The following is a 15,164-nucleotide window of genomic DNA, read 5'->3' as shown; positions in this document are numbered from 1 at the left end:
GATGCTTAGAAGATCCACTGTATCCATTTAATATCATAATACATACAATCTCTCCAACACCAGTATAAAATAAAAATCAATCTTTTTTTTCCAGCTTTGGGTCAATGAACAGCATCTACCCTTTAGTGTCCAACAGCTAAACAATTGTCCTAGTTAACTCAAAAATTGTGAACCCTGAAAAAAATAAAAGGTTTAATTGTTCAAGACCTTTGCATGTAAATGTTTGTTTTCTTTCTGTCTTGGGTTTCTCAGTATTTTTATAATGGATATTTTTGCCCTCAGACAATTTAAATAATTCTATTAAACCATAAATTATATGCAGGTAACCTCCAAAATGTACATTATGAAGAAAATGTAATAATGAGTTAATGGCAACCATGTTAACATACTTAATGTTACTTTTAAAAACTTAGTATACACTATTAAATATTTGTCTAAGTTTTCAGACTTAGCATGAGATAAAAAAAACAAAAAAAAATCTCTTGTCAGCTGTAAATAAAACTTTGTGTTTTAAGAATTAAAAGGCATAATTCAATGTTTTGTTGTTTAACGCCATGCTATCTTTTTTATGTCAGAATGAATATTAATATATTTTTTTCAAATTGCTTTTATTAAAAATGCTAGTGTAACAATGCCATCCTCTATATTTTAAAACATATTTTTTATTATGACAATGTTCTTTGGTCAAATTCTGTTTCCCCCTGAAGTGGGTTATACACATATGTAAGATCCTGCAGCAGAAGTGCTGCTAATTTGCCAATGGAGTTGTGTACTGAGCCCCCTGGGCCAAAAGTCACCATTCCTCCTCTGATTATGAGTAAAGCACTTTCTTCCTGTCTCTCACAGTGCAGCCCGGCTAAGAGATCTCTTCTGCTTTGCCCTCCCCCTCCAGGGAGGAGCTGTCATTGTTGTCTGTGGAGCTGTCACATTTGTCTACAGCGAGTTTAGACAGCATACAGGAGTGGGTTTAAGTATCCCAGACAATACTGAATGTAAGGGGATGTGTTTGTGGGGCATCTGATACTGTCAGCAGCTCAGAATACTTTTTTTCCCCTTGCTGCTTTTTTTTGTAGCCTGGCTGGTCTAATAGGTTCCTAGCCAGCTTCTCCCTGCTATAGTAGCTTCAATCTGTAACTCCCCCATTCAAGCTGATTTAGGTGACCTGTGGCTCTTGAGTTGCTAAGAGTAAAGCTCTCCTCTCATACAACTTCAAGTCCTTTGTTATCACTCACAAACATTTTGTTAACCACTTGGTTGGCAGAAGGGATGGGCTATAGAAGTCAAGCATGATTTTGAGTTTTTTTTTTTTGTACATAAAATTAAAATGTATGTATTTGTTAGAAGAAGGGGGGGGGGGAACAATTTCTTGCAGCAGGGCCCTTTGTTCATTAGGTCCACAACTGGTGTGGTGGGTGAGCTGAGGGAGGCAAAGGCAGCCCCATCATCTGCATCTCTCAGACTCCAACTGTTAAGTACTCCTGCCTGCTTGTTGTTCCAAAAGTGTTATGGCAAAGTAACAAGTAAGAGAAAAAGCAGCATCCATTATACGAGTCTGAGTGAAAATTATACACTCAGTAAGACTGAGGTGTTAAGTACTCAGCAGGCTCCACCTGGGTTAACTGCATTACTGTGTGGTTCAAAACAGGATAACTGAATGTGCACAGTCTGTTGGTCAATTTATAAACTGACAATGTTAAGGGAACAGCAAAGTGCTTGATAACATTGTGGAAACAAACACTGATGACCCACTGCTTAGAGCATTTAAAGCTGTCTATACCCCTAAGTCGGATCTCTCACCTAAGATGGTGAGAGATCTGTCTTGGTGGTATGTGGCAGCTTAGAAGTTTCAAGCAGTTTGTTTCCCATGTTGTATCAGGCACTTTGCATTTCAATTATTACAGTTTATATTGACTCAGAGTGCACATTCAGCTATCCTTTCAGGCTTTGCCACAGGAGGATCATTGTTACAGAGGTCTGCCTGGAGCCTGTTAAGAACATCACTGTCTGCACCCATTACATATGTATCTGGTGGTACCTGCAAAATATGACACTTTTGTAACTGCGTGTCCATAGATATTAGTGCTGCTGCTGAATTATTATTTTTTTAGATTAGTAACAGTTAGTAATGTGCCCTTAGTGGTCAGCTAGTCCTTTCTTGCCTCACTCTCTTGATCAAAATAATAGCACCAGTAATGTTTGTCTATTCTGGCCTATCTAATCGCTCCCTCCAGGCCAAACGTGTCTTCATATGGCAATTAAACATGACGGGGGAGGGATGATGGGGGTGGGAGGGGCAGAGGAGGCAGGTAGGCGGGCAAAGAGTTGGGGGACCCTGCCACACTTTTGCCCGGGGGCCCTGGTTGGTCTCAGTCCGCTCCTGTTTTCCTTTTTTTTTTTGCCAAATGGGCACAAATTCTTACAGACACGCTCCAAAATCTTGTGGAAAGCATTCCCAGAAGAGTGGGGTTGGGGATGGGGGGGCAACTCAATATAAATGTCATTCCAAGGAATGAAATGTCCCACAAGCTACATACATACGGTTGTATATAGTGTATATTTACTAATGCAACCTATAGGCAAATTATTCAGGATATATTTTCATTTCTATAAATGTACCCATTTGGAGAGGTTATCTGATTATTTTCGGTAATGATTTGCATGTTTTAAACTGCACATTGCAACAAGTATCAGTTACCTGGCGACATCTGCAGCAACAGTAGGTGCTCCATGCGTCTTTTCTCCTACATCAGGCTCTAAAAAAGGATTAAAATAATGAGTTATACATTTTAACTCATTATCTATAAAACACTAACAACTGCTAGAAAATAAAGTGTCATAGTGAAAGTAAAGAAATGTGATTTGGTCAGACTACTAGACAGCATACAGTACATACATTTTGAATGACGAAAAAATACAGATAAAATCTTGTTAGATCCTCACTTGCACAAATATTTTGTTCTGGCTCATGCACAAAAGTCAAGAAAATCCAAACAAACTATGAGCACCCAGCTCATCATCACCACATAATTTGTAACATTACTATTCAAAATCCATATAAACTATTGTGACGAACCAAGGTTATCCAACCCTGCGCCAGTCACTTATTTGGCACAGAAAGGGTTATCAGACCCCTTCTACTCTCACTGATAGGTCACAATCTAGCCACACCAGGCCAGCTTGTGATTAAGTTCAGTGGGTGCAAGGGTTAACGGCACTCTCCAGTCTGTACTAGACGTAAAATAAATGCCCCAAAACTCCTTTAATGCCACCCCCACTAACTAACTACAATATCTATATATACTTAAAATTTATTAAATGGAAAATCCTAAGGAAAAACCCAGACTAACACATTAACTCTCTGAGTACAATTTAGCAGAAAAATAACCTAAATTATACAGTTCTAATATTCCAGTCACTTTCAGTAACGTGGTTCAATTATTAGACAAAGGCCAAACTTAATAAAATAATAATTTATTATGCCAAAAATATTATGCACAATGCATTATTAATAAAAGTTGGTACAAATAAAATGACACATTAGCAAACAGTGTTTTAAAATAAAAAAGGAGAAAAACAGAATTGAATACTTTCCTAGTTTTAAGATCTGTGCCAGGGGCTGGCATGAAGCGATGGAATCTTACTCTGCAGAACAGCTCCCCTTGTTAGAATGACATCTCATAGCTGAAAAAGATTCTTATACCTCTTTTCCATAGATCAGGTTGCCTGACCACACCCTCCTGGGCGGGCTAAGAAACCCCCCTGTCTTTATGACCTTCAGTAAACTAAGTTTTTGCCTGACCTTATAGAACCCATTATAATTTCTGCTAGGTAACTATTTCCATATATACATATCGGGAATCTCTTAGTTTCATTGGGAGAATCGATTTGATATCAGATATGACAAAGGTTGTCATATTTACCTTCATTTAATGTCCTAACAGTTTAAAGCACATATATATATATATATATATATATATATATATATATATATATATATATATATATATATATATTATACCAATGTCCTTTTAGTGACCTTATCAGTATTCTTGTGACTGAGGCCCTGTTTCTATCATGTATTCTCCTGACAGTCTAAGCCATAAAATTCTATCCTGTTTACACTGCCAAACATTTATGATGCTCCTGGCACTTCAAAGAAACACAAACCCAGGACACAGCTATTTTTAAAAGACAAACAATGGTTCTTAGTTCACAAGCTGAACAGGAATCAACCCTTTCTTAGCTGAATCCTGACGTATTCGTGACAACTATAAAACACAATTTATCTACTGCATGTTAGAACAAATATAACAATTTGGTAAAAAAAAAAAAATAGGAATGTGCCAAGTATAATAAGAAAATCTTTATAATTCATCCTTAGACAAAGAGATAGAGGATAGAGAAGTTGGAGAGATAGAGAGAGATGAAAGTGTGTATGAGGAAAGAGGACGATTAGGGTTGGCCCTGCGAAGAAATGTATTCATAAGTAGTCAAATATGATGTAGAATCAAATTTAGAACTAGTGGGTTAGTCCTAAATCCACCTATATGAGGGCACTGGAGGATAAAAACAATGTATGCTGACCTGATAAATTAATTTCTTTCATGGTGTTGAGTTTCCACTATCCATTTGGGATTACTCTTTGCTCCCACTAGGAGGAGGCAAAGACTTTCAAACCGCAAGAGCTCTATAAACCCCCTCCCACCTCACTGATAAATCAGTCTGACATAGACAAAAAGATGTGCCCAAAAAAAAAAAAAAACTACAACAAAAAACACAAAAGGGTGGGATCTTGTGGACAACTGCCTGAAGGATTCTCCTACAAAAAGTTGACTCAGAAGAGGCAAAAACATCAAAATGGTAGCATTTAGTAACATTAAGCAAAGACAACCAAGTAGATGCCTTGCAAATTTGGTCAACTGAAGCTTCAGTTTAAAAGCCCAAGAAGTGGCAATTGGTAGAATGAGCAGTAATTTGTTTAAATGGAGGCTGACCTGCGTCCAAGTAAGCCTTACGGATCAAAAGTTTCAATCAAGATGCCAAAGAAACAGCAGGAAATTTCTGCCCTTTCCTGGAACCAGAAAAATGAACAAACAAACTGGAACTGTACGTCCTCGTGGTTTACGAGCCTGTAACATAGTATTAATCACTGTGTCAGAGCAACCTCTATGACTAAGCACTAGGCGTTCAATTTCCATACCTTCAAATTTAATGATTTGAGATCCTGATGGAAAAACGGACCTTGAGACAGAAGATCCGGCCTTAATGAAAGTGGCCAAGGTTGGCAACTGGACATCCGAACAAGATCCGCATACAAAAATCTGTGAGCCCATGCTTTTTTTGGAGATCACTCTTGGAAGAAGAACTAGAGGCTGGAAAATATAAGCAGGTTGATAACACCAAGGAAGTGTCAACGCATCCACTGCTTCCGCCTGAGGATTCCTGTACCTGGACAGGTATCTGGGAAGTTTCTTGTTTAGATGAGAAGCCATCAGATCTATTTCTGGAAGACCCCACAACCTGAGAAAACACATCTGGATGGAGGGACCACTCCCCCGGATATAAAGTCTGACGGCTGAGATAATCCGCTTCCCAATGATCTATACCTGGGATATGAACCGCATAAATTAGACAGGAGCTGTATTCCGCTCAAGCAAGTATCCGGGATACTTCTTTCATAGCTTGGGGACTGAGAGTCCCACCCTGATGATTGACATATGCCACAGTTGTGATATTGTCTATCTGAAAACAAATGAACGGTTCTCTCTTCAACTGAGGTCAAATCTGAAGAGCCCTGAAAATCGAGTTCCAAAATATTGATTGGTAATCTCGCCTCTTGAGATTTCCAAACCCCTTGTGCTGTCAGAGATCCCCAAACAACCCCCTAACCTGAAAGACTCACATCTGTTGTGAACATAGTCCAGGTTGGACGAACAAAAGAGGCCCCTAGAACTATACAATGGTGATCTAACCACCAAGTCATAGATAGTCGAACATTGGGATTTAAGGATATTAATTGTGATATCCTTGTATAATCCCTGCACCATTGGTTCAGCATACAAAGCTGGAGAGGTCTCATATGAAAACGAGCAAAGGGGATCGCGTCCGATGCTGCAGTCATGAGACCTAAAACTTCCATGCACATAGCTACTGAAGGGAATGACTGAGACTGAAGGTTTCCGACAGGCTGCAACCAATTTTAAACGTCTCTTGTCTGTTAGAGACAGAGTCATGGACACTGAATCTATCTGGAAACCTAAAAAGGTGACTCTTGTCTGAGGAATCAAATAACTTTTTGGTAAATTGATCCTCCAACCATGTTTTCGAAGAAACAACACTAGTTGATTCATGTGAGATTCTGCAGAACTGAGCTAGTACCAAAATATTGTCCAAATAAGGAAACACCGTAATACCCCGCTCTCTGATTACAGAGAGTAGGGCACCGAGAACCTTTAAAAAGATTCTTGGAGCTGTCGCTAGGCCAAAATGAAGAGCGACAAATTGGTAATGCTTGTCTAAAAACAGAGAATCTCAGAAACTGATAATGATCTGGATTAATCGGAATATGAAGATATGCATCCTGTAAGTCTATTGTGGACATATAATGTCCATCTAGTCACCATTTTGAAAGTTGGTACTCACATAACGATTCAAAATTTTTAGATCCAGAACTGGTCTGAATGAATTTTCTTTCTTTGGGACAATGAATAGATTTGAATAAAAACAAAATGTATGCTTACCTGATAAATTTCTCTCTTTTGCGATGTACTGAGTCCACGGTTTCATCCTTACTTGTGGGATATTATCCTTCCTAACAGGAAGTGGCAAAGAGAACACCCACAGCAGAGCTGTCTATATAGCTCCCCCCTTAACTCCACCCCCCAGTCATTCGACCGAAGGCCAAGGAAGAAAAAGGAGAAACTATAAGGTGCAGAGGTGACTGAAGTTTTTTTTTTTTTTTTGCACTTTAAATTGCAATTTTATTAATAAATTATGTGGGAGTCAGTAAATCAAGAGCAGTGTAGATATACTGCTTGTTACACTTAAATTTGTGTATCATGACTTCTTTGATATTGCGACAGTCCAGATTGAAATAATCTTGTAAGTGATTTATACCAGGGTTCTTTAAACCATGGGGTTTACAGGGGGTTTACTGGGTCGCAACTTGTGTTTGTTGTATGAGAGTATATAGTGTATGTTGTATGAGAGTGTATGACGTTTGATTTATGAGAGTGTGTGGTGTGTGTTGTATGCAAGTGTGTGGTGAGTGTGTCTGTGTTACATGAAAATGTATGTATGTGTGCTGCATGAGAGTGTGTGATGTATGTTGTATGAGAGTGTATGTTGTGTGTTTTTTTTTTTTTTTTTTAATATTTTTATTGAAAAGAGGAAAAATAAGAAACATATACATAGTGTGTAATACAAATAAAACATCAAATTTTCCAGTTTCCATTTTCAAATTATTCCTTAGTAAACAGATAGTATTAGAGTATCAAGGAATCATATATCTCTACATGTCCATCGAGGCTCTATGGCCTGTCAATTAAAATGAGCAGTATTCAACCATCAGAGGAGGAAAAGAAAAGAAAAAAAGAAAGAAAACAACATCAAATAAAGAGTCGATCACATCCAATTATTCTGGATTGCTTTACAAATGCATCTAACATGTGCAGAGCAGTAGGAATAAACATTAGTTTTCAGTGTGTCACTGTGTCACGGCTCGTCATGTCCGAGCCAGTAGGTGGCTTCTTGTGTCCCCCACTTAGCTATGTATAGGGCATGATCTGCATCTTTCTCGCTAGGCGTATGAAGACCTCCTGTGTTAATCAGTTATGTCGCCTTCATCTATTATTACAATCCATTTAGTAATATCACTGAGGAATACTATTGTTTTCTTTCCACAATTGTATCATAAGTTCATGTACGTCTGCGGTCCCCTGTTGAAGGTGGTGGTATCTTTCTAATTGCAGGAGAGTGTCAACTTGTTGACTCCACTCCGATACTGTTGGAATAGTGCACGATTTCCAATATTTGGGAATCATCATTTTAGCGCTGTTCAGCATAATCAACAGTAGCGCCCTGCTTTGTTTGCTCTCTAAATTGGGTAGTGATAAGTACAATAGTGTTTTAGGGCTATTCTGTAGTGCCTTCCCTATTGTGCATTCTATTTGGGTTAGTACATTCACCCAATATGTGTCTAATTTGGGGCATTGCCAACAGATGTGTGTCAGTGTTCCCTCCTCTCCGCAGTCTCTCCAACACTTTCCTGAAGCTGTCTTGTAGATTTTATGTAGCTTGTGGGGCGTAAGGTACCACCTTGACAAAAACTTATAACTTGCTTCCTGTACTCTTAACGAGATTGAAGCTCTTTTAGTGACTTGGAACGCAGCGTGCCAGTCTTTAATATCTATCTCCATTTGCAATTCTTTTTCCCATGTCTTGGTGTATGTCGGGAGCGTGTTCGACTCCTCCAGCACCAGAAGTCTGTATGTTAGTGCAATAGTGTGTGTTAATGGGGAGTCTCGTAGACACAGGCCTTCAAATGCCGTCACCTGTCTCGTTAGTGTATATTTGTGGCGGTGAGTCGCAAGATAGTGAGTGATCTGGGAGTGTGCCAGCCAATTCATGTGTACACCTATTGTTGTCTCCCTCAGGTCTGTAAAATGGCATTAGCTTGTTTCCCTCTAGGAGAGATAGTAGCGTAAGGTCTTTGAAGGGGATCATAAGCTCTGTCTCTTTTCCTCTGTAGTTCCAAGGGAGGTCATTATTCTGGTATATGGGGGTCAATGGCGCATCTATGGATGAGATGTTCGAGGTTGTGTGTATGATTTTGTCCCATTGGGTGTAAAAGTCTGAGAACAGGGGGAACGCGGTGGTGGCTTTGTGTCTATACCTCTCCAAAACCCACGCCTGTAGACCAGCATTCCTTGTGTCGTGTATGTCACAGTCTAGTTGTACCCACACCTTATTAGGGTCATTGTGGCACCAATCTATCAGTCTCTGCAATGTGATGGCCTGTTTGTAGGTATTTATGTTGGGGATCCCAAGCCCCCCTCTGTCTCTAGGGAGGTATAATGTTTTCCTCTTTATCCGCGGCTTGACGCCCCCCCAAATGTATTGCTCTATGAGATTTTGTATCTTATGTAGAAAGCCTATCGGCAAAGGTATAGGAGTAGTCTGCAATAGGTATAGCAGTCTGGGGAGCACGTTCATTTTAATAACATGAATTCTGCCTATCCATGATATTGTTTTTTTTTTCCAGCTAGATAGATCTGTGATTAGTGTGGATTCCAACTTTTTGTAGTTAGCCTGAAAGAGTATTGTCGGGTCTGGGGAAATGTAGATTTCCAGGTATTTCATTTTGGTCTGTTGTGTTCTAAGTGGGCAGTCTTGCAGCATGTGTGGTAGGTCGTCAGAGTTATACGTGACATTAAGTACTTCAGATTTGGTTATGTTGAGGTGAAAATTAGAAACCTGTCCATATTCCCTGAAGGTGGCAAGGGCCCCGGGCAGCGAAGTCCCCACATTTGTCATAGTAAGCAGCACATCGTCTGCGTACAACGCTAACTTGTGCACTGTAGCCTTTATCGGTATGCCTGAAATCTGCGGGTTGTCTCTTATTTTTTTTTTTTTTTATAAAGATTTTTATTGAGGTTGTGCAAAAAAACAATACAGCTTATGCAAAATAATATCATACAGAATATGCATAAATGGTATACTTCACATATACTACTTCCATCCACATAAATAAGATCTACAACATAGGCTATATTATGGAAGAGTCAAAAACCTCTTTTTTATAATTATATGACAGAATAGAATAACAGGATATATTTCAAGCAATATATGCCGTTTCTGGTTAGATAGTGTGGTATGATATGTAAGTATGGTAGGATATTTGTCTAATGAGGTATATGATAAAGTAAATTATTGGTATTAAGTATGCGGGTATGCTATGTATAAAAATATAACTCAACCGAGGCAGGGTACGACATAGGCAAAATAAGTTGTGTAGGTAAATCTCCTAAGATGGTTAAATAGAATGGTATGATATGAAAGTATGGAAGGATATCTGTCAAACAGGATATATGATAACATAAATTGGTAGAACTGGTAAAACTAGCATAGTAAAATAAATAAGTAGGAATAAGCAGGGTACGACATGGGCAAGATAAGTCGTGTAGTTAGATCTCCTAAATTAGGAGGTGCATTATTATGGGGTGGGGGGGGGAGGTGGGCAGTTAGGTATGGGAGATATGATAGAAGGAACTCTACGTTATTGAAATAATTGGTTAGGGCAAATAACAATAAGGAAGTATGACTCCGGTTATAATAAGAACCTGGGAACACCTACTATGGGCTGGGACTAACTAAGTTTCAAGGATATGTACCAGAGCAAGGTAGAGGAGACTGTCCGCAATAAAGGGATATAGCAAGCCCTTAGTGAGACAAGCTAAGCTTGATAATATAAATGGGAGACTTCAATATCTGTCGGGACATCCGGTATGGGAAGGGTAGATGGGTCAGTCATATGTAGTAGTTCTGTTTATGTGACGATTAACGAGTATTAATGGCAACATGTGGTTAAAACTAAAATTCTTCTATATAGCCACACACTTGTAAGAAACACGCGCCCACTGCTTCGGCCGCTAGCAGGGGAGCGCCCAAATCAAAGGCTGCACCATAGTACTAGGAGTGTATCTATTACAGTAGAGATTTCCCTAAAGTTGGAGGGTACGTGTAGGGGCCAAGGTCCAGCCTAAGCCAAATGAAATAAAGATATCACTATGTAACAGTGCTATTTATCCCTCAAAGTGTGTGACTAACATGAGAGGAGTTTGAGAGTGCAGATTGATAAACATACATACACCCACAATGATCATATAATATGAAATAGGAGCTTTCAATCATTGACTATATATAAATATAACCCATGGTGAATGAGCCAGGAGCACTGCAAACGTACAGTTAGTATGAACTCTGAAATAGATATTAGGAAGAAGGCATTTAAGTAGGACCATTGATACATGAAATGACCCACATGTCATATGGTGTGTGAACAATAAGACCGGACTTATCCTAACAAATAATTCTTTGCACTGAGGGGAAACAACCTCTACATATTTAAAAGTGATATCTAGAATTTAAAGCAGTTAAACATAGAAGCTGGAATCTCTATAAATTAAAGGAACAGTAGACAGTTGGCTATCTCGGTGGAATATGTGACATCCTAGGTCATTAATATTTTGAGCAAAAATCTCACACCTAGCTAGTTACAACTGTAGGAGCATAATCATGGGAAACAACATACAGCTTGATATAAAAAATAGGGCGTTGTATAAGCATCAATTAAAAATACACATAAGGACATCTCTCTTTGTAAATAGTGCAGTACCAGCTTAGTAATTGTATACAGAGGTTACTTAAACTAAAACGTAATGAGGAAACTGTTCATAAGGTACATATGTAGGCAGAGAATGTGTGGTTGGACATATTAATCTACAGTTATCTATATAGGGGAAAGTGACAATATAATTAACAGTGGACACACTCACACATCTGTGTTAAACATCTGAGACCCTCATGTAACTGAGTAAAAGAGGCTCAACTAACAAACAGGCAAACATATATTAAACTGAAGTGAACCAATATTTTTCAACTACCATGCTGGGCTTATGACATCGCAGGGTCTGTAACTCAAAAGTTGACAATAGGAAGTCCCAGAAATATGAAGTTACAAAATATAAAATATCCAGTCCGTATCTTAAAGTGTTAGTTAACATGGCTTGCAATGAAGTGTCTATTATAAAGCGCAGTTGGCCTACCACAAAAGGTCCATATGTTATCGTGTGTATAAGTGTTACCCTTAGATGAAGTGTCCGTCTCTTCAATAGAGAGTCCTAGATGGCAGCATAATCCCAAAAACAAGGTCTCTCATCCGATCCTCTGATTCCCCGGTAACTGTCGCATGCCATGCCCCAGAGCAAGCTTAACAATAGAGCGATCCGGTAAGATGCAAACGTGGCTGACCCAGAATATGTTACCGCTGCAGAGGACCAGCCGGGAGAGTGTGTTCTAGCCGATACCGGCCCTAAAAGGAGATGGTGGATTTCCCTGCAGCGTAAGTTTCTGGAGCGGTAGGTGCTGAGAGGAGATTTGCGCCATTTCTGACTTCCATCCCAAATCAGCAGAATAGATAGTAGGGCGCTCAATCTGAGTGTTAGCACTCCCGGAACGCTCCCCTCTCATTGATAGTTGCTTGGATTGCAGCAAAGCCCGCTCCAGGTCTTTAGACTGTTGATCAGCAATCTGTCCCTCGTAAAGGCAGAAGCCCCCAGCCTCCCGTGTGAAAAGTGGGATCTCGTTCAGGGGTGTGCTGTTGAGTTGCAGTAGATCACAAGAGCGCGTATCCTCCAATTTGCCGGCAGGCTGGGCCTTAGCTTCTGGGTTAGGTAGGTTCACAATAGATTGCAAAGATTCTGTGAAGCGGAGTTGATATTGCTTTAGAAGGGCCCCGATGTCCTTCAAGAGGCAGCAAGCGAATGCCATGGTGAGCTTAGAAAGGTTTTTGTGAATTATCCTTCTCGTGCAGATTAAAGATGGCTGCTCTAAAAAGGCCTCAACTTGTTCCTCCGACAAAACAGACAGGCCAGCTTAACTTCTCATTGTCCTTCGGACTCCAAAGTTCTGAAAGATGCTCAGTGAGCAATTAGGCACTTTATGAGTGTTAAGTTTGCTGAGTATAAAGGCCAAATATGCATTTTTTGGATAGTATACAGCCAGAGCTGTGGCAACATGCGACCTTTCTTTCTCAGAGCTGACTCCCGTCTCTTATTTTTTGAGCCAACACCTCTATGGTAATAGCAAAGAGGATTGGTGAGAGGGGGCACCCCTGCCTTGTACCGTTCTGAATAATGAATTTATCTGATAGAAGGCCGTTAACCTTAACCCGGGCCGTCGGGTGCCTGTATAGGGTGAAAATCTGGGCTATAAAAGTGTCACTAAATTTCATCTTATGCAGGACCATTTTTAAGAAATGCCAATGAACCCTGTCAAAGGCTTTCTCTGCATCTGTGGATACTAGAATTGCAGGAATGCTTTGTTGTTGGGCATAGGCCATCAATTGTTATACTTTTAAGGTGTTGTCCCTCGCCTCCCTCCCAGGGACAAAACCCACTTGATCGGGGTGTATTAATTGTGGTAAATACCGATTAATTCTTACGGCTAAGATCTTGGCAAAGATCTTGATGTCCGAGTTCAGGAGGGAGATGGGGCGAAAGTTTTCTGGCTTGTTTGGACATTTGCCTTGCTTGGGTAGTACCGTAATAGTAGCTTCTAACATTTGCTCAGGAAAGCCCCCCTCTGTCAGTAATGAATTAAATAGGTTTGCCAGGGGCGCCCGTAGGTGGTGAATGAAGGTTTTATAATAACCAATGCCCAGCCCATCCGGCCCGGGGCTCTTGCCACTCGCCATGGACTTGATGGCTGCTGTAATTTCGTCACGTGATCGGTGAGTCCAGTGCTTCAATGTCCTCAGCACGTAATGTGCGCAAAGTCACCCCCTCTAAATAGTTGTCTATGTCTCGCTGTCCACAGTCATTCCGTATATTGTATAAATTCTCATAGTACTGTCGAAATATCTCCGCTATCTTGGTGCTGTCTCTGTACACATCCCCTGATGCGTCTGAAAGTGTATGTACGTGTGTGTTTAACTGTTGGCGTTTCAGCGCCTTAGCCAGGGACGAGCCCGACTTGTTAATTATGTCAAAGTATTTTTGCCTCAGTATTGAGGCTTTGTGCTGGTATTCCCTAATATAGTGGTCATTTAGGGCGTGCCTTGCTTTAGTGAGATTCTGTAAGAGTGTCGGAGACGCTGGGTCATACTTATGTTGTGTTTCCCAGTATCGTATCTGTGAGAGTGTCGAATTTACAAACTGTCTGTCAGATTTAACTTTCCTCGCTTTGTGTTTAATAAATTCTCCTCGCACCACACATTTGTGTGCCTCCCACGTTGTGGACAGAGATGTATCCGTTGAGGGGTTTTCCTTAAAATAGTGCCCCAATGTCTCGTCTATATCAGATTTAACTAACGGGTTAGATAAGTCAGAATCGTCCATTCTCCACAGGGGGGAGTGTGGCGGTATGTCCGGCCAAGTAATCGAGCAAGTCACCGGTGCATGGTCAGACCAAGTTATTGGCAGGATGGATGCATTCTCTACCATAGATAGTCCTATCTGGTCTGTAATGATATAGTCGATCCTAGTGTAAACTCGATGTGGGTGCGAGTAAAATGTAAAGTTGGAGGCATTTGAGTTTTCGGATCTCCATATATCATGGAGCCTCAGAGTGTGTAATTGGGTATTCACAGATTTGATTACTTTCAGTGGTATACTCGTCCGTCCTGTGGAGGTGTCTCGTTTAGGGTCTAAGGGTAAGTTGAAGTCGCCCGCCATGAATACTACCCCTTTCATGTGTTCCAATAATAATTGGGTCACTTGTTTAAAAGTTGTATGCTGGCCTTGGTTAGGTAAGTATACATTCACTAACGTGACATATGTGTTGAACAGTAGGCCTACGACTATTATGTATGAACCATTAGTGTCTTTAATAACATGCTTGGGTTGGAAGTGGATAGAGTTCTTTAAAAAAATGCCCACTCCCCCCTTCTTAGAGGGTCCCGAAGCCAGAAAGCAGGTTCTGTATCCATTATTTATGAGCTTAGGTTCCCTACCTTTCTTAAAGTGGGTTTCCTGCACAAAAAGCAATTCTCCTGAAGCTTTGTGTAATTGTCTAAATGCCATCGAACGTTTTTCGGGACTATTAAGGCCCTTGGCATTTATTGATAGAAGTTTGAGGGACCTGCTCTGTGTGTTATGTAGATTCGCCATAATTGTGCTGGTACCTCCCCCTGCTCTATTTCTGGTACTCTATAAGGGTGAGATTCCCCCTACAAATATCCTGTAGAGTATGGGATACTAAGGCAAGTCTCTATTCTCAGGTCCCCACCCGGGTTTCAGGTATGGTTCTCAAGTCTACGTATAGGGAGTGCTGCCCAATATGTTATATGAGTGACAGTTAAATGTTCAAGGATCAAGTGTGTAACCTGACTTACTGTGACACCTGCAATAAAGAAAAATAACACAACCAACAAATGCAATAACAAT

At 40.2% G+C, this 15,164-nt stretch overlaps 1 protein-coding gene across 3 annotated transcripts in view; it reads right to left on the bottom strand.

Moving 5' to 3' along the window:
* The window catches only part of LOC128663412 (TP53-binding protein 1), an 816,604-nt gene that overhangs the window by 546,176 nt on the left and 255,264 nt on the right, over positions 1–15,164 (bottom strand). For all 3 annotated transcript variants that reach the window (XM_053717732.1, XM_053717733.1, XM_053717734.1), the window contains exon 5: positions 2,696–2,753. In XM_053717732.1, coding sequence (XP_053573707.1) covers positions 2,696–2,753 — 58 coding nt within the window. The remainder of the gene's footprint in view (positions 1–2,695; positions 2,754–15,164) is intronic.

This window comes from Bombina bombina, chromosome 6 (genome assembly GCF_027579735.1).
Source record: "Bombina bombina isolate aBomBom1 chromosome 6, aBomBom1.pri, whole genome shotgun sequence".
In the NCBI taxonomy this organism is placed as follows: domain Eukaryota; kingdom Metazoa; phylum Chordata; class Amphibia; order Anura; family Bombinatoridae; genus Bombina; species Bombina bombina.
This window is presented reverse-complemented; position numbering and strand designations above follow the sequence as displayed.